Source organism: Grus americana, chromosome 2 (assembly GCF_028858705.1).
Source record: "Grus americana isolate bGruAme1 chromosome 2, bGruAme1.mat, whole genome shotgun sequence".
Taxonomy (NCBI): Eukaryota; Metazoa; Chordata; class Aves; order Gruiformes; family Gruidae; genus Grus; species Grus americana.
In genome coordinates, this window is record NC_072853.1 from 46479574 (window position 1) to 46498799 (window position 19226).

General features: G+C 39.9%; 1 protein-coding gene across 4 annotated transcripts in view; it reads right to left on the reverse strand.

Moving 5' to 3' along the window:
- The window catches only part of SPIDR (scaffold protein involved in DNA repair), a 209261-nt gene that overhangs the window by 124082 nt on the left and 65953 nt on the right, over positions 1 to 19226 (reverse strand). For all 4 annotated transcript variants that reach the window (XR_008575700.1, XM_054815154.1, XM_054815153.1 and 1 more), the window contains exon 8: positions 4599 to 4818. Coding sequence is in view for 3 of the 4 variants with exons in the window: in XM_054815154.1 (XP_054671129.1) it covers positions 4599 to 4818 (220 nt within the window). In the remaining variant the exon portion in view is untranslated. The remainder of the gene's footprint in view (positions 1 to 4598; positions 4819 to 19226) is intronic.

Genomic DNA, 19226 nt, shown 5'->3' on the forward strand with positions numbered 1-19226 from the left:
CTTCTTGGCAGTAAATAATTCAGACTCCTCTAAACCTCTTTCATTGAGGAAAGACCGAATCTAGTGTAATGCAAGTAGAAATGAGAAGTCCACATTAAACACTTTCACCAGGCACTGGAACACTTTCAAAGCTGAGCAATTATGACTCCCCGTGGTTTCACAGGTTAAGAGAAACTAAAGAACAACTTTGAAGTTGCTTGTTGATGTCACAGAGTTAAGTGTTCTATATACTTACCATATTGAGTTCCTAAAATAAACTCTTTTTTTTTAAGCACAGAGAAGTCGCACAGGGAGTAGCAGCTCTCCAGCCAAAGATCCTGTCTTCTGCAGTGTGTAATGGCCAGTGTTTACAGGCCACGTAAGAACAGAACACAAAGTGGTTCTGTTCCCTTCGTACCATCCCAGCCCTCCAGTTGTCAGTGGCATGTGAACCTCCTGAACTAGAGGTTTCATACCAGATCATCACATTCAATAGGTATGGATCGATCTCTGAGCCTGTCCAAATCAAATGTGATCTGTGGCTTATATTGTAATTGCCAACAACTGTATTAATATTGACATACTTCTCGTCGTTTAACTTCAGAAATACATGAAAAACATTTCAAAGTTGTTAAATTTAATGGCAAGGAAAAGAAGTCTAATCTGCACCATTTTCTTCAGGTTAATTTGTCTTGAATATTCAACAGTAGGCATATCTATGATCAAGAACCAGGAGTATCTGAAGGACCTGTCTGTCCTCAAGCCCTGCTGCCAGCAGAAGAATGAATCTTGACGTCTCTAAAAATATCAACTCTTACCACTTTGTTAGGTATGGTGAATTATTTCTATCAATTTTACAATTAAACAAACAAAAAACCCTCAAGGAAGTTGAAGCCACAAAATCACCACCAGTGGAACCGGGAAGCCTTTGTTCCCATTCTCTCACATCTTTGCAGTATCAAGCAGTCTTCATTTTTTGCTAGATATGTATTTCTGCGAAGTGAATAAAGACTTAGCAATCGATTTAATTACACTCAGTAATAAGCTTTTCCTTGTCCAGCTGTTAAAAACGCTTAATGATTCAGATTCAGTTTGTAAAAATTATGAGGTGTTCATTTAAAATCTTAATCCAAAAAATTGCTCAGGTACTGCAAAGACAACCAAAGGCAAGCCTAGGCAGGCAGGGGCAGGCAGGGCTGAGTTCTTTTGCCTGTTGTGTTCCCAGCTGGCCAGACACAAACCAACTCCAGCCCAAAACATGTTTTCATGTGATGTGTCCAAGTTAATAGGTTTTATCTAGATACAACACTGCAATAATACTTCCATATAGCCTCAAGATCAGAGCAGGCTCCCATCAGATGGCTCAGAGGACAGGCGGCTGAGCTCCTTCCTCCACCAGACACGCTGGTTTGAAAATGTTAATCGGGGTTGCTTTCCGTATAGCAAGTGACAATTCTCACATGAAATCCCTTTCATTCAAGACTGTAACTGTGTACCTTAAGACACTGGACCCAAAGAAATCCATATCCATTATAAAGTATTCAGGGCTCAGTCCTGCAAATTCTTACTCTGACACAAAGCTCCTCTGAAAGGCAGTGGGACCACTCTCATCAGCAATGTCCAGGTTGTTAAGATTCTTATAACCAGCCTCCTGTCAACATTTTATTTTTTAAATCAAATTGCTTGTATTCTAGTGCTGAAGTATCATGGGATTCTGTATGCAAACAAATACCAACAAATATATCAAGAAATCTCTAAACTCTGCTTCCCAAAGTATTTATGCAAGTCTACTGCCAGAGACATTTTGCATACCAAGCTGTGCACTGAGTTCACAACACAGATAAATACAGTTACAAAAGCAAAGTCTAATTTTACAAAGGCTCCAAAATGATGCATTCAAATTTTGCTCACAAATAGTCACATAAAGAAGCCAGCAGCTTGTGTGTCTGCATCTTACCTACTCACTCAGCTGCCTGGTCAGAAAGCAAAAAGCAGAGTCACAACGTAATTCTGGGGTGTTATTTTAAAGATATCAGGAAATTCTACTCTCAGGATGTTACTTTACAGCAGCAGCAGCAGTCCACTTATAAATCACCCATCTCATCCTATTCTGCCTTACCATATAAGTATCTCAAAATACAGGACGACGATGCACAGTGTGCTCTGTGTCCCAAGTACATGCAGGTCATTCAAGGATTGTCTCTCCTTGCATCCACTTCTTATTTTGTTCCCTTTTGTTTCTGACTCATGATATCAATACAATATGTAAATATGCTTATTTCACCATGTCAGGGTTAGATTTAGGTAATTCGTTTTTACACTAGTTACACATTTGAATTGACAGGAAAGCATTTTAACACAAACAATATTTGTTTTTAACGACAGAAGTACAAATTCAATGCAGAGTAACAGAAACTACATTTCAGCATTCAGAGCTCTCAAGTAACAGTTTAACAGAATAGGAGCTTGGAAATGTGATAGAGGCAACTTCCATTAAGTCCAATTTCCAATTAATGTAAACTAAAAGTGCCAAATAATAATCTAAACCAAAAACATCCCTCATCCTCCTCTCTCCCTGCTTCCAGTAGGTTTAGTTTAACAGTGTCCAGTCCAACTTCTTTTGACTTCTGGTTAAGTAAACAAAGAGATGACTGACATTAAGATAATTCCAAAACGATAGAAAGTAGGACTAGTGATAAGCTATAATGCAGTTTTGCTGCTCTTGACTAATGTCTTTATTAAGTGCCTTGAGAGCTACATAGGTAAGGAGAGCAACTCTGACAACACAGACATATCCCGTGCCCAAACATTCTGGTTTTATGAAATAACCTTTTTCTTACATGAAAAGTGCATCCTACTAAAATAAAAACCAAAAGCAAATAAAAAATGATATTCCTGGGAAGACAGACAGCTATGAAGTTTTCTCAGGAAATCTCAGTTTACATAAAACATGAGTTTTATGTCCAGAACATCTTAGAATTTAAACAAAAAACTATACTAGTACAGTTACAGATGCTTGTAGTCTGGAAAGGATCGTATCAGTGCAGAGTCACATCTTCCCAGAGCAGACATGGAACAAGCTGGAGCAGTCTGGGACTTACACATGCTAAGCATACTGACAGTAACCATTCAGGAAAAGTAAAAAGGAGAAAAAAAAAAAGTTGAATCACACCCTAACTAAAACAGTTTTGCTGGTACAAAGATCTTTGTGTAGATTTAGGTCTGTACAGAAGGATACAGAAGGATACAGCAGCATAAATGCAATGCTTTGTGGTTTAAAAACAAGAGAGGAAACCTGAAGAGAAAAACGGAACTAAGATGGAAGTTTGCAGGAGAGAGAAACAAGAAAAAAACAGGGGGAAACAAAAGCAAATGTAAAGCACGAAAAGAAGCTTGTTGAAAGAGAAGGTAAACAAGAACAAACAGTACCTTGAGAGGTGAGAGGAAGAAAAAAAAGCAGTGACTTATTTCACATCAGACTAGGACTTCATTAATATTCAACTGTATTTCCCTTAGCAGAGATGTACATAGATCGGTAGTTATCAATAGGTGTTACCTGTAGCCATAATAAACCACAGATTAAGTATCTTTCCTTCATTTTTGAATCGCCTCCAAAAAGAGTTAAAAAACATTTTAGAAGCAGAAGATTACAAATTGGGGAAACCAAAAAAGATTTGCAGCTATCAATCAAGATAAAAACCAGATACAGACCTCTGCAGAACAGGAAAAAGTATTTTGCAAAAGGATATGGTCAAACACTAGAGGCAGGATTCTATCATAGTTGGAGGCTAAAACTCAGGTAAGTGAATGCTGAAATACATAAGAGGAAAAATATTTCCTCTTTTATAATTTGGGTGGAGAAGAGTGAAAAGAGGAGTAATATTTCCACTTCAAAGTTCTCTTGAATTTTTATGAAGACCAGAGCTTCCAACCTACATCTACCAACAGCCAGCTGTTTTAATAGAAATCTCATCACTTTATGCTACCCCTTAAAATCAGGAAAGTAATCCAATTCAGAAAAAACCACAAATGTAGACAAAACATTTTTAAGAATTCCAGAAAGGGTTGCACTGAAGAGGGATTTGGGGAACTGAAGACTGTGACAGCAGCAGCAATGTGGAACTACCAAAAAGGTGTCTACCAATTCCTTAGTGTGAATCTCTCATTTCTTGTTTTTTTCCCCCATTTTTTTAGCTCCGTGTTGTTTTTGCTGAATGCTATACAGACTTTTCCACTGAAACACTATACCCATACTCACAGCAACAGATGAGCATTCCTGAACTACTTCGCTATCAGAAAGTATGCACTTTATTGGCCTTATCATTGATAAGACATTGCTCAGGCCTTTCTATCGCTCTAAACATGAAAATATTAAGTGAAAACAAAACTGAAGCCCTGAGCAACACTAGAGGCACTATGATACACGTTTAGTTGTTATCTGAGCTATCGTTAAGGTATCTGTCAAAAGTTTCTCCAGCTGCCAGAAACAGATGAACCCAAGAGCGTCCTGCTCCCCCACAACCCCCCAAGGTCTCTCCTAGGATGAAGCAGCCAGCATTCTAGCAACCCCGCTTCGCTCTGCAGCACTACAGCAATTGTGGCCAGTTCTCCCTACTCACCACGGAGGGTAGATGTGGATGACATCCTGTGGCCTGCTCCTCAGGTGAGCTGCTGTCTCTCTCGCAAAAAGGACTTTGAGTATTGGTTCTCCTGCATTGATGACAGCATCTTTGGATGAAAGCGTAGCAGGAGACTGTTCCAGCTGCTGGCAGATGGCAACTTGTATTGTACACTCCTCAAACATTTCCAAGACCTTCACAATTAAGACACCAGATTTATCTGTAAATTAAAATGAAAAATAAAAATGCAAAGTCTGGATGAGGAGAAAGAAATTCTGGCACTCTGAAGACGTGCATCCCTCTGCTCTCTGCCAATCTGTCTGACTGAGAAGAATCCACATATAAGTAGAGTATGTTGCCCCACCAAGACTTATGTTAAGGTTTTCTGGTCATTTTTCTTTATAGATACTATTAACTGTGGAGACAAAAGCGTGCCTGCACTTGTTCCAAACACCAATGAAATCACAAACTCCTTACAAGAAGATCTCTCCCACCATGTTTGAACTTTTTAATCTTGCAACTCATTCACTGTGTTCAGTCTTTTTTTATTAGATACTGCACAAAATAAATTTATTTGAAACCAGAATAATCACACTGTGTCAAAAGTGAAGCTGTGTTTGCCCTCCTTGACGTTTCTCAAAACAACAGTTGTCAGGGACCAAGTTAAAAGAGTACCTGTTACATACAAAGCATCTAAAAGCTGATGATTCACATTTAGACATGAATGTGGAGAAAGAGGGAGTAATATAGATGCAGTGCCTATAAATAATAAATGCAAAACTGATCATCCATTTTACCAGGAGGCAGTCAGGACACAGAAGGCTCTCTTGTTTTAAAGCAACATGAACAGATACCAGCATCCTCACAGTTCAATTCTAAGCGCTTCTGTCTATGCTGAGCAAGAAACAACCTTGCACAGAAATGAAATTACTTCTAGCTCCCTTTGCAGTCTGCACAGGGCAACATCTCGCAGACAGACCTGGGTCCATACTGTAAGATTATGTAAGATTTATTCTCTTTTCACCTAGCCCTGCTCAGATTTGCACTCTGGTCCCTGAGGGGAGAATTGTTGTTATCTACCCGCTGAATGGTACAAGCAGTTAGTGGGGAAAGACAGAGTGCCAGAGGACAGGGGCAGCAGAGCCCCAGTTCCACCCATTTTGATTCACAAGTTGCTTTGGAAAAAAACACAGCATCCCAAGAAAAACAGCTGATATAAATTATTGTCTTCTCACAGCAAAGAAGAAGCAGGGGAGAAACTGTGAACGTGATACTGGAGCTTAATGGCAAAGCTGTACTAGTTAGTTGTTTGTTTATTTTAAGGCCCATTTCACAATTGTGAATGCCTTTCCTTTGGAAAAATAAATAAAAATATTTCAGTTTCAGTTTATGAGAAACTTCAAAAAAAATTAACCCAACCCTCAAGAAACCCAAATCAAAGAAACTGGGCCCTTAAACCTTTCAGGTTTATTCAATAAAGTTAAATTCTACAAAAAAAGAAAATATTTTGTCCCTGTTTTGTATTCTCCCGTCTTTATTTCAGTTTAGTATAAAATGTAATAAAGTAATTTTCAAATAGAAAACTGAAATGTTCTCAAAACCACTTTTATGTGAACCAAATTTTTATCACATGCAACATGCTTCTGCAAAGCGTTCTGTTTCCCATGAACCACTATTTTCCAGCAGGATAAAGGGTTCCACCAGAAAGTCCCCCGTACGATGTACATAAGCCATTTTTGTCCAAGCCATTACAGCTCGACATCCTTTTCCAGATCTGAGAAGCAAGAGTAGGAGAACCAATCCTTTCTGCCAAGTCCTTCAAGACTGGCTGGTGAAGAGAGATGGTTGCCACCGCTGTCACCTACTCAGGGAAAGCTGTAACATTGCAGTGCCACTCCAAGTACTCACTGCACTGTGTTAATGTCTGCTTATGCGCAAACTTCTGCTAAGTGTGAGCGCGGACTAGTTTTCTATGCCTAAAGGCAAGGACTTAGAACGTTCACACTTGAATTCTGTTTTGCCTGACTAGCTGCAGTTGTGGTCCTCTGTCAACCCCAAGTCATCTGGCACACATAAACAAGTTCTCCCAACCACAAAAATTCTCAGCCTTCAAAGTAACTGGGCATTTACCTCTCCCCTCTGGACATACTGCACAATTTGCATTTTCATCCACTTTAAAAAACAAGTCACAAAAAAAAAATCAACTTCAATTTTGAAACACACCAAGTGTTTATTAAAACAACAACAAAAAAGTATTAAGCTCGCAAGAGAGACTGTTCATCACTTCCAAACTATGCATTTCTTACATGCAGAATTTTATGACAATTCCTGCTGGTCAGCAGTGTGTATGTTACTCAGCTGATAAAGTAGCTTCAAGACAATGAATGACAACCTAATAACATTTTTCTTCTAAATACTTCTGACTATAAAACAGTTTTAAATACTAGGTAAATCAAGAGCTGTATCTATACAAAAGCTTCTAAAAGACATTGGAGGAAAAAACCCTACCAAGGTACCAGTCTCTTGCAAGCCAGTCTTAAAGTTGGTGCCAACAGTGGGAGCTGATACTAAATGAAGCCGAATGCTTCTGCATTAAAAGCAACACAATTGCAACAACTATCCAAGTCTCACACTTGGCACACACACGCATTCTACAGAACCACAATCTATTTGTTTATTTAGATGCACAGAGATAGTTTAATTTAATTACTCAGAAATTATTATTACTGTTGATGATAGAATGCTCTCTCAAACAACATGGCAAAGCACTTTGGATTCCTGGCACGTGATGAAACACCAAAGTTCAGAATGTAGCTTTGTTTTTAATTCATTTGGCTCTTGTATTGTTGTCAATCAAAAATAAATCAAACATATGTGGCTGCACATCGAAAGGAGAATTTGTGGGTGAGGAGATGGGCTGGATCACTGCAATTTCTACAGCTTCCAGAGAAGTTTACTTGTTTGTTCATCCATGTGAAAAGCTTACTTTAAGGTTTTGCAGTGTTCTCTTTCACCCTTGTATAATTCACAAGAGGTTCTCGCTTGCTGAAGTCCTCATTCACTTAATTTCACTCGCAAAGCAGAATCACAGCCCAAGAACTTCAGACCTGCAGATGTGCAGGTTTCATGGCAATACCTAGTGATCTTAAACAAGGAAGAATACCTCACAATAATATGTATTAAAAAAGGTGCAAGCAATAACTGTGCTGCAATCCTGCCCATTCCTACACTGCATATTCCTTCATTTCCCATTCTGCTGTCTAGAGCACTCATGAATTTCTTTCTTCAGGGTTAGTTTTTAACAAAATCTGTGAGCAAATCCGGCTAATTGCAAAGCCACCAAAGCATACCAGCAGATACAAGGGAGAAGAAGTAGTGATGGAAAGGGGGGAAGTGGGGCAGGAAGGCACTGAGGGAGGATGGTTCTTTTCAGTGATGGACCAACCAGGCTGGATTAAGCCAGTTTCAAACACTACTCAGTTACTGCTTTTCCCTACGGTGCCCAGGCTGGACTGTCCTCATGAAGCTCCTTCAGCATGCAGGAAGGACAGGCAGGATGAAGTCACTGAACAGAGATACCAGCTGTTCAAGGTGCATGGTCCACAGGCACATTTGATACCATAAGCATACGCACATTCTACAACTCTTGGCCAGACTCTCTTTCATCTTTTTTGAGCCTCAGTGTCCACAATGGCTAGACACTGCGCTATGGTAATGAAAACATGGCTCAGAAGATACCTAGTGTTATCTTTCAACCACCAACTCCAGGCATAATGCTATATAAAGGAGGGACCCTGAGAAAGAGAGAAGGAATAAGAACTGCAGGTACGTACAGAATGCTCATTTAAAAAAACTTCAGTTAACTTACTTGAAGGTAACCTTTCTTCTCCCATTGAAAGACAAGTCCACATGCACTCTCACAGAGAGTGAGCATACAGCTGCCTGGATGCATTTAGAAATCTTCCACTCAAGCAGCAATTTGAGGACTGCTTAACAAAGTTCTTCTTTGGTGCCAGATCCCTCTGCAAGAGTGCAATGCTTGAGGGAGATAAAGATGAAAACCCAGATAGCTGCCTGATCAGTGTCAGACATAGGTACATTCTCAGCAAAGCCCTGGGGACTCTGAGCTCCTGGTGACAGAGATCTGCTGCAGCTCAGCGGTCCTGGAACACAGCCTAAACACAGACAGCTGCCCCTTCCAGCACCTCTCTGTGGCCTTCACTCAGAGTCAGCTGGAAAGTCAGAGAAAACATCCACTGACACAGGCTCAAGGATCATTTGAAAGATCTGGGCCCATGAATATAAACAGAGAGTTTATTCATCCCAGGGGCATGAAGTATAAATTCAATCCCTGATACACAAGGCTTGAGGTGCCATCAAGAGAGATAGAAAGGCACTGATAAATTTGGCTGAGTGTGAATTTTGAAGAGGTATTTGAGATGTACAACGTGCCTCCTCTAAAGAGCACCATTTAAAAGGAGGGGAAATCAGCCACCAGGGCCTGTAACATTCCCTCACTTCTAACAGAATTTTCCATAAGAAGAAAAACCTTCAGAAGGACATGCAGCAACATGCTGGCTACTAGTGATTCAAAATGTTGGTCACAGAAGGGCCGGAGTACAAGAAAAATCAGGTACCAGTGATGAGCTGGGTTAGTTTCCACCCATGAAGGTCACATCAGCCCTTTGCAGAACACTGCTGTGCTAAGTACCACCCACTGGAAGGCAACAGACGGAAATCATTGCTAGGTGGACCGTGATCGAACAAATTAATTCCTCCAGACCTCACAAGTGGTCCAGAATGAGCAAAACCAGCAGAATAGACTGACTGGTTGGAGGAACAAGCCATTTAAGCAGGGAAGTATCTCAGGTGAAGCCTCTCTATGATTCACAAGAATCTCCATCACCTCCTATCCAAGAAACAAGAAGCTCTGACAAAAGCCATCCAGCATCCCTGCCATGATGGGCTGGACAGGCAGATTCAGCACCACCCCACCAGCATACACAGGAACCACATCTTCATGCTCCTCAGAGATAGATGAAAAAAGCCTGATTCAAATGTAGGCAAATGGGACATCAACCTCTCACTGCTACTGTTAGCAGAACTTTTGGAATCACAGGGAAAGGTCTTTTTTGGCAGTAGTAGTAATGGAACAAATCTGCCAAAGAACTTAGGCATAATTTCCAAAAAATCCTGATGATTCACAATTGTGTGACCAGAACAGGTCTATACTGCATGCATGGGTTCAGAAAAACAACCAGTAACTTCTTCGTAGGAGAAAAAAAAATTATTTAGAACTACTAAGAACACCAACTCTAATTCTGGTTCAGAAAGTCCATGAGTTGGAGATCTTTGGGAGATCGCTGGGAGAATACTTTGAGGAAATATCATCAAGTGTCAGCCCTGTTACAATTTTTCCTAGGCATTTTGGTAGCTCTTGTCACTGCCAGAAACAGTATCCTAAGCTAGAGGAACTTCTGGTTTCACCATGTAGCAGATCTGCTCTTATGTCCATAGTTAATTATTTAATTACAGGTGATCTCTGGGATATCAGTCTCTCACTCCAATTTGCAACCAGACATGAAGCAGCTCAATTAATCCACAAAGGTATTTCAAGCGTGTGGGAGATGAACAAACAAATTTCATGCTGAATACATCAGTTTCCCTGGCTAGTTCCTTTCATTTCTGTTTATTATTTCAGCACACAGGACGATGCTGCCCTTCAGTCTTACACCATGTCATATACTATGACATCAAAACATGTTTTGACACAGTACTTTGCAGATGTTCTGCATTACTCTGAATTCCAGGAGGGTTAAAAAAAAAAAAAAGTTCCCTGTTCCTTTGGACATCATGGACCCTGAGATCTTGATCCTTTTGAAAACTTCAGTGTGACTCTACAGTCTCTGGCAGAGTGAAGGCCCTTAATCTCCAGACCTAACAAAGTGGCTTCACAGCAGATGCATATATTTAAGCCACATCAACATCGAATGTACATGGTCATGGATGATGTACTGGCCATGCCAAGGGCAGCCTAGGAGGGAGGCTAAGAAGAAAGCCAGTCTGCTTTGACTTAACAACCAAAAAGCAGTTTGGAGAGAAGAAAAACATTGAGGAGCACAATTTAAAAAAAAAAAAAAAAGTTCAGACACTCTGGCTTCAGTGCCTGAAATACAACTCTAAAGTTTGTTTTAATAACTCCATAACTACCAATAAGGAAGACAAATGAGGAGAAAAATACAGAAATTATGGTCTCTTGGGGACTGCGTATTTTTTGTTTCTGTTGCTACACAGTGACAGGAAGCTGAACACACTGCAGGGAGAGGATACATGGGACTTGATGTATGGAAATGCATCAGATGTCAACATCAATAAGACTACAGGCAGTTTCACCTCGCTCAAATGAATTTCGCTAAAATGTTACTATTCAAGCATTCCAAAAGAGCACCTGTGGCCTTGAATGGAAAGTTCTCAAAGGGAACAAACTCTATAGTCAGGCAATAGAACTCCAGCAGCAGAGCAATCCCTGTGAGACCTAAAGGATGAGGAAAAGTGCTTCAGGACAACAAACTGGGGAATGCGACACCTCCCAGGTCCCAAAGAGGAAGCCAGGGCAGAGGATAATTTTAGCACATTCTGCAATTCATTCGAATGCATTAGCTGAGATAGCCAGTGCACCTCCATGCAGTTCAGCTCAGCAGAAGTAACAATAGTAACACCACCACCATCACATCAACAAGAGCAAACCAAAGACAGGCTGGCTCTATGACAGTGGGTACTCCTGAATTTTTCAGTTTTCCTTTCTTCCATGAGAATTTAAAAATCTTGCAATGTTGAGGGAAATGCATCTCACCCACAGGGCTGAAAGACATGATACACCCATCTGAATATAACTGAATGTAATGATCATACATGACACAAGGTAGAAGTCAGTTTTCGTAAAGGCCACAGTACCAATGCAGAACACAGGGAACTACAAGCACACGGAACAGATCTTACAAACACAGAAGAAAACTGGAGTTTAGTAAAATGCCAAGCAGGGTACAGTTCTGCTCCACTGAACATTCTGGAAAAAAACAAAAACCTCATATGCTAGCATGAAGAACAAAGTGGAAATTATTATTAATGTGATAGTAAAAAGTCTCTAGTAACAAAGAACACACACACACCTACCAGTAAATATACATGTGCGCTATCATGCAAAGCAAGAATGACAAAATAACAGAGAAGCTCCTCAGCCACAAGACTTATCGCATAAGACACATAGATGAAAGAAACCAAGCAAGCAGGGCAGGAGGCAAAAGGGTTGTGGTAAGTGGCACAGACTCTAGTTGGAGGCCTGTAGCTAGTGTCTGCCCCAGGGATCAGTACTGGGTCTGGTCTTGTTCAATATACTCATCAGTGACCCGGATGAAAGGACAGAGTACGCCCTCAGCAAGTCTGCTGACAATACAGAAGTGGGAGGAGTGGCCGACACTCCAGAAGGCTGCGCTGCCATTCAGCGAGACCTGGACAGGCTACAGAACTGGGCAGAGAGGAAACTAATCAAGTTCAACATGGGCAAGTGTAGGGTCCTGCACCAAGGGAGGAATTACCCCAGGCACCAGTACAGGTTAGGGGCTGACCTGCTGGGAAGCAGCTCTGCAGAGAAGGACCTGGGAGTCCTGGTGAACAACAAGCTCTCCACGAGCCAGCAATGTGCCCTCATGGCCAAGAAGGCCAATGGTATCCTGGGGTGCATTAACAAGAACACAGCCAGCAGGTCAAGGGAGGTTATCCTCCCCCTCTACTCTGCCCTGGCGAGGCCACATCTGGAATATTGTGTCCAGTTCTGGGCTCTCCAGTTCAAGAAAGACAGGGAACTACTGGAGAGAGTCCAGTGGAGGGCTACGAGGATGATGAGGGGACTGGAGCATCTCTCATATGAGGAAAGGCTGAGAGAGCTGGGTCTGTTTAGTCTGGAGAAGAGAAGACTGAGAGGGGATCTCATCAATGCTTATAAATATCTAAAGGGTGGATGTCAAGAGGATGGGGCCAGACTCTTTTCAGTGATGCCCAGTGACAGGACAAGGGGCAATGGGCACAAATTGGAACACAAGAACTTCCATCTCAATGTGAGGGAAAACTTCTTCACTTTGAGGGTGACATAGCACTGGAACAGGCTCTCCAGGGAGGTTGTGGAGTCTCCTTCTCTGGAGATACTCAAAACCTACCTGGATGCCATCCTGTGCAACCTGCTCTAGGTGATCCTGCTCTAACAGAGGGGTTGGACTAGAAGATCTCCAGAGGTCCCTTCCAACCCCTACCATTCTGTGATTCTGTGAAGAGTACTTCAACACCTTCCTTTTAAATTACTAAGAAAATTATACTCATGCAAGTAGAGCTTTCTGAAAAAACAAGACAAACTCATAGGAAAACCCAAGGGATTGGGAGGAAGATGAATTTCCTTGAAATCATGTTAATCTTTGAAAAACTGCTAACAAATATTTTTGATTTGTGCAAAGGCAGTCAGGACAACCTGTATTTGTTCTTACTAGCTGAACAGTCACAATGCACAGTTCTTGATCTTAATGATATCTGAATGATATGAGAGAAGGACAGATGCTTTTAAGAAAAACAAATTACTGTTATTTTTGCTCAAAGAGCTATCAAACAAATCATATATTTGAACTGCAGTTTAGAATAAAATTTGTACTGTACCTGACAGTTGACATTTCTAAAGAACATGGCTGAAAAGTTAAATTATACTTTTACTTAACTGGCAAATTCTTTAGAAATATGAACTACAAGAAATACAGGTGTTACAACTCAGGTAAAATTTCTACTAATCCTAGCTAAAAGCTTTTATAACATAACATTTCCCACATTGAAAGTAGAAAGAATCTTGTGCAATTAATGTTGGGAGTAGTACTTATTCCACTAAGAATAAAAGTCAATTTCTTCATTTGGTTCTGATGGATGGACTAGATACATATTATGGAAGTATGAAGTAAACAAAGAAAACACCACTTTATGCCTTGTTTAATCAAGCAAACTAGCAACACACTTCCAAATTTGTCTCCCTCATTTTTTTTTCAAAGGCATTATTTCATCCCAACATCATTTAACTGCTAATTATCTAATGTGGGTTCCAAAACTGCAGTTGCTAGCACCCTCCTGGGACAGCACTTACTATCTGCAGTGGAAGAAGCCAAGCCTGCATTTTCTGGTTCAGGCCACAAAGTTTTACTTTCATTCTCAAGTGTAAAAAGTATAAAATGTCAAATTACATGCATAAATCGTAAGAAAAAACATTCTTTTGCTTGGTATCCCATTGTTGTTCTTCCTCCTCCCTCATGTAAAAGATTGCAGGTGCAGGCATAACAAACTCGGCAAGCAGGTAGATACCAAGCAGACTCTTGCAATCCAAAGTCAATGTTGAAAACCAGGTGGAGATTCCAACACTTTCACAGCCTGTACAAAAACATCTGGTTGCTACTCTGATCCGTATATGTTGTTATTCTTCCTGGGATGATAACTTCTGAAGCCATTCAAAAAGATTTTTCTCAAAAACACACCAAGTTTTGCAAGCATGATGGCTTCTTGCCACATCCATATTCATAAAATACAAAGGCTGCTGAATTTGGCTCTGCTTTAAACATTATACATTTCTTATAAGAACATATGTAAGCTACTTAAAGTGACTGTGCATGCCATTATTGTTTCTCATCAGAAAACAAAAACAATACAAAGAATTCTTGCTTGAAAAAGACAAGTTTACATTTGATTTTTCCTTCCTAATGCTGTAACAAGTTCAGACAGTTGGCTAGCAAAAAAACCCCAGACAAACATAAATTTGGCCACTTGCCATTTATCTAATTTATAGTATTAACTCTTAAGTGATAAAACAAACTATTAAGAACTAAGAAAATAAGCAACAACTAGCAAAGCTCAGACTTTTTTGGAAGAATTTTGCATGATAAAAGGAAACCTTGTTAAGGACTACCCTTGTTTTCTTCATCCACAGAGATAAATTTTTGTGCAAGTCTCATGGCATTCAAGCTGCTAAAATCCTTTCTTTCCATCACCTTAACTAGTCACTGAAACTAGAAGGGGAGGGGAGTGATTGTTTATGGCCTCTACTGTAAGCCTTTCAGACTCCCTGAAAATGTGCTGTTACGTGTGAAACCCTGTCCTCATCTCCAGGGCTTCACTCTTCTCCCCTCGTGTGTGTGTTCCACTTGTCTCAGCAAACTGAAGAACTGTCGCCCCTTGAAGGTCACTTCCCTCTGAGAAGAAGGAGCACTTTGGAAGGAAACATCAATGGTTTGGGTTTATTATCAGTTTATTACTCAAATTCAATTGCAATCCAATCCCAAATCTTAATCTCAGGCCAACATATATCAAATAGCTTGCATTGGATTACAAACGCTAGAGAATAATATGCTTCTGCATTTTAGGCGAAGAACTGCTCTGATGATAACTGCAAGGAAAAGAAAAACAATAGAAAATACAATGTATAGAAAGTAAAATTTCAGAACTTACAGAAAGAATCTACATGATTTTGCTTCAAATATTGTTAGTGTCCTCCCCTATAGCGAGGAAAGTTGTCTGAATGTAACTCACAAAAGCACTATTTTTATTTCTGCATCATGCAATCCCCATATAACCAGCAGATGCTGACAGGAAAAAGGGTTGGGTTTTTTGTTTGGTTTGGGTTTTTTGTTGTTTTGTTTTTTCTCTCTCTCTCAACTGTCCAGATCTCCTCTTTGCCCAAACAGGAAGCTTCACAGGGAAGTTGCAGCACTGCATACAGAAAAAAAAGCTTGCAAATGCTCTAAAAGCCCTTGCACATAGTACTCTCAAGCCATCAGCTTGACTGATCAGAGACTTGACATTATGGGGACTGCACACACCTCAGCCTCCCTTTTACATCTTGTGAAGAAAAAAAAATTCTGGATTTGTGGCAAAGAGCCTGACATCCGTCTCCATTAGAACTAAACCACAGCAAGCATCCAACCATCACTGTGTAGCGTGGGCAAGCTTTGGTCTTCTCTCCTTTCGGGCCTCTGTCTGATATGGTTGGCTTGATGACAGAAGCGGAATTACCAATCACCTTGCAAAAACGCACATCCTTAGTGAGTGCCTATCCCAACACAGGGACAAGCTGCCAAATGTAATTTTGACCCAAAATGGTCAAAATGGAGAAAGCACAAAGATTTCTTCTGCTTGCGGAGTGAGTCAGCCCAAAGTGAGACCCCCATGCACTGTATAAAAACCAGAAAGTGTGTGCTGAAAGGAGGCGCTCTTTTCTGGGGTAGTGATTCATCCCAGGGACCATCAGGCAGCCAAACCACAATGGTTACTTACAGAAAGGGGTCACGGGAGCAAACGGAAAGGAATTTTTAAAAAATAAAGCCAAAACAAGGGGGTTTTGGATAACATGGACGTTGACACAACATAAAAGTAAACAGCAGCAAAACAAAGGCATAAAATTCTGTAACATGAAATGCCTAATGGGGGGAACAGCCCACACTTCTGGAAACGTTTTTCTTTAAATTTCAAATGGAAGGAGGACTTCAAACTGATCTCATTTGAAATTGCTCCCCTTTGCCTTAGCAATGAACTTCTGGTCTGCATGTCTATGGGTTATCCAAAATGACATGACAGCTCTCCCAGCAGCTAAGTTACTTCAATCCTCTGCGCTAATCTTCAGGCTCCTTTGCTAACTCATTTGTCATTTGAGAAGTTCTTTCCTTTACCTCCATTGCCGAAGTCAGAAACAGTCCTGGAAACAGTGCAGTTTAGTAATATTACTGGGCAAAACAGAGGAGAAACAAAATCCAAGAAGAATCTCAGATTAGTAAGACACCCCTAGTATGAACCTAAAAAGATGAAAGCTGAAAGTGGTATGCATTTGCTGCGCTGACACTTCACATTTCCAGACTAGAAGCAATTAGAAGGTACATTACTAAGCTACTACACTACTAGTTACATTGCTAAAATTTCAACCATTATGACTGATATTTTCCAAACCAAACACTTTTCCATGTATTTCCCACACCAAACATTTTGGTGACATGAAACAGTATGGCCATTCTAGGAACAAAACTACCAAAAATAAATTTTGACCTAGATGAAAACATGTTCCCAAAATATTATCACAGCTCTTTTGATGTTTATTTTATCATCCTCATGCTTTGGAATAAGGATTGCAAATTGGAAGTGAAATTTAGGATATGAAGTTGAAGTATATTCCTAAATTATGGCATGTTCAGCATCTTTAAGAAATTTTAGCAAATGCTTACAGGGTAAATGAAACAGTAGTTTGTCCTAAAGACTTCTAACTTGCCCAAGTTCTTGTAGATTTTCACCACAATGACAAAAGCATATCCCAGAAATGGCTTATCTTCTGCCAAAACTAAATCATCTTGAAGACACTCATCAGAATTTTTTAATGTACTTTAGAATAGAGCAAGGTATTTCCCCATAGCCTTTTTCTCATAAAATGCTAACGAATTCTGACTCATTTTCTGAAAGAAAGAATAATAATCAAATAAAGGAATTCAGCCAGAGGCAGATGTTTACCATGGAATATTTCAGCCTAGGAGTTAAAGTCCAACAAAATGGTGAGCAGCGAAACACAAGGTTTTGTAATGACACATGTGAAGCTAGGACAAAAAGAATATAAGCATATTAGCAATGTTGCAAGTCCATTACTACAGAGAACACTAAAAACTTTCATTTTATGAAAAAGACAGACCTATTCAATATCAATTTCTGTTCCATATTTCAGAAGAAGCAAGAGGATGTCCTCATACCACATAAGAATGATAAAATAACCTCCTACCCATCAGGTGGAGAATAAACAACATGCAGAAGGCTTGATTAGTTTAAGTCAGCATGCTTGTATGCTTTTCAACATAGCAGTTCCGAAAAGAGATGGTTAAAGACATTTCTGGTTCCATGATGTTACTTTCTAGTGAGTCTTCAAATACTGGGGAAATTCCAGAAGACTGAAAGGATGATGATATTGTGCTAGTATTCAGAAAGGGCAAACAAAGTGACCTACAGTAACTGGAGACCAGCTAGCTTGCCATCAGATCTAGGCAAAGTGACTGGAAAAATAAGTAAGGAATAAAGGTCAGAAATATAATGTGCCATTCCACATAGGTGGCATTTTGAACACGTAGCATGCAAGTGGCCATGGGCTGTAAGCCCTCTAAAGCTCCAGTGACAAACTATGAGACTAGCTTTAGCCAAAACTTTGGGTGTGACTTAAAAATTGTACAACTTTCTTATGAAAAAAACAATCATTTTCACTATCAGTAATGTACCCTTTCAGTGGAATGCAAAAAAAAAAAAAAAAAATTCAGAGAACTAACTTTGTGAATTACAGTTAGACCTTCTGACCAGTGGAGAATCATAACTGAGTAAGAGCAGTTCCAGCAGGATTTGAAAGTAAACACTCATGCTATGAAATGGTTTCATCAATGACATAAAAACAAATTTAAAAAAAAAAAAATAAGAAACTCTGTAGATACCACAAATTTGAGCAAATTTGTGACAAAAAGAGGACAGGCTTGACATACACAATGATCTGCACTGCATGGTTAGCTGAGCATACTCATATGAAGCAGACCTGGACACAGCACAAATACTTCCCTGTGTTTAGGTAGAAGAAACACAAACAGTAGCTGAAGAGTGGGAAACTGGATCTCAGAAAACAACAGCTACAGAAGTTATGAAATCATATTTGACAAACGATTCAACATGAAGTCCCAGCATCATGCTGTGACCAAAGCCAAACCAGACTCAAACATTTACTACAGGCCTTGAACGTACAGGAGGCTGAGTAGCGAACTGGACCTGGCCAATGGTTTTGATGAGACTAAAACTGTAAGAATACACACAGGGTAGCTGTCCTTGTTCTTAAGGCCATGCTGGAAAGTTTGAGAGGGTGCAGTAAAAAGCCACGCAAATCACTTGAAGACTGGTAAAAATGCTTTAGAAAGCCTTAAAGAACTCAAGACTGTTTAGTTTATGAAAATTGTGAGGCAGCATGATTTTGCTATGCAAGTGCCAGAGAGGGAAAATGCCACATACTAAAGAGCTCTTTAATCTAATGGAGAAAAGCTTTATGAGAAACAAAAGAGGGGAACTGAAGCCAGACAAACTCAGATTTGGAAGAAAACCCATTTTTAAAAATTTGGGAGTGGAAATAAGGACAATCTCTCAAGGCAAGTGATATATTCCCTCATCTGCATGTTTTCAAATTAAGACCAGAGGACTTTCTGAAAAATAAATGGAAGTTAATATGTGCTCAGAAACAAGCAGTCAGCTTAATACAGAATAAATGCTTGAAATTTCATAGCCTACAGGCACACAAACAAGTTGATAAAAAACCCTAACCACTTCTTTACACTTAAACTCTGCAAATCCATTACCTCTCAAGAAATACTACTGAAAGGTAGTGCTATCAGTCACTTGTGACTAATTCGCATAACTCCCACCATTTCTTTTTAAGTGAAGTGCCCACTGTAGTTATGCTTCACACTCATTTCATGCTTGTGTTCTATTTGTCCATATTTGCTGTCGTTCACAATTTCAGCACTTATCCATGAATACGGCTGACTTCAAACCAAAGAA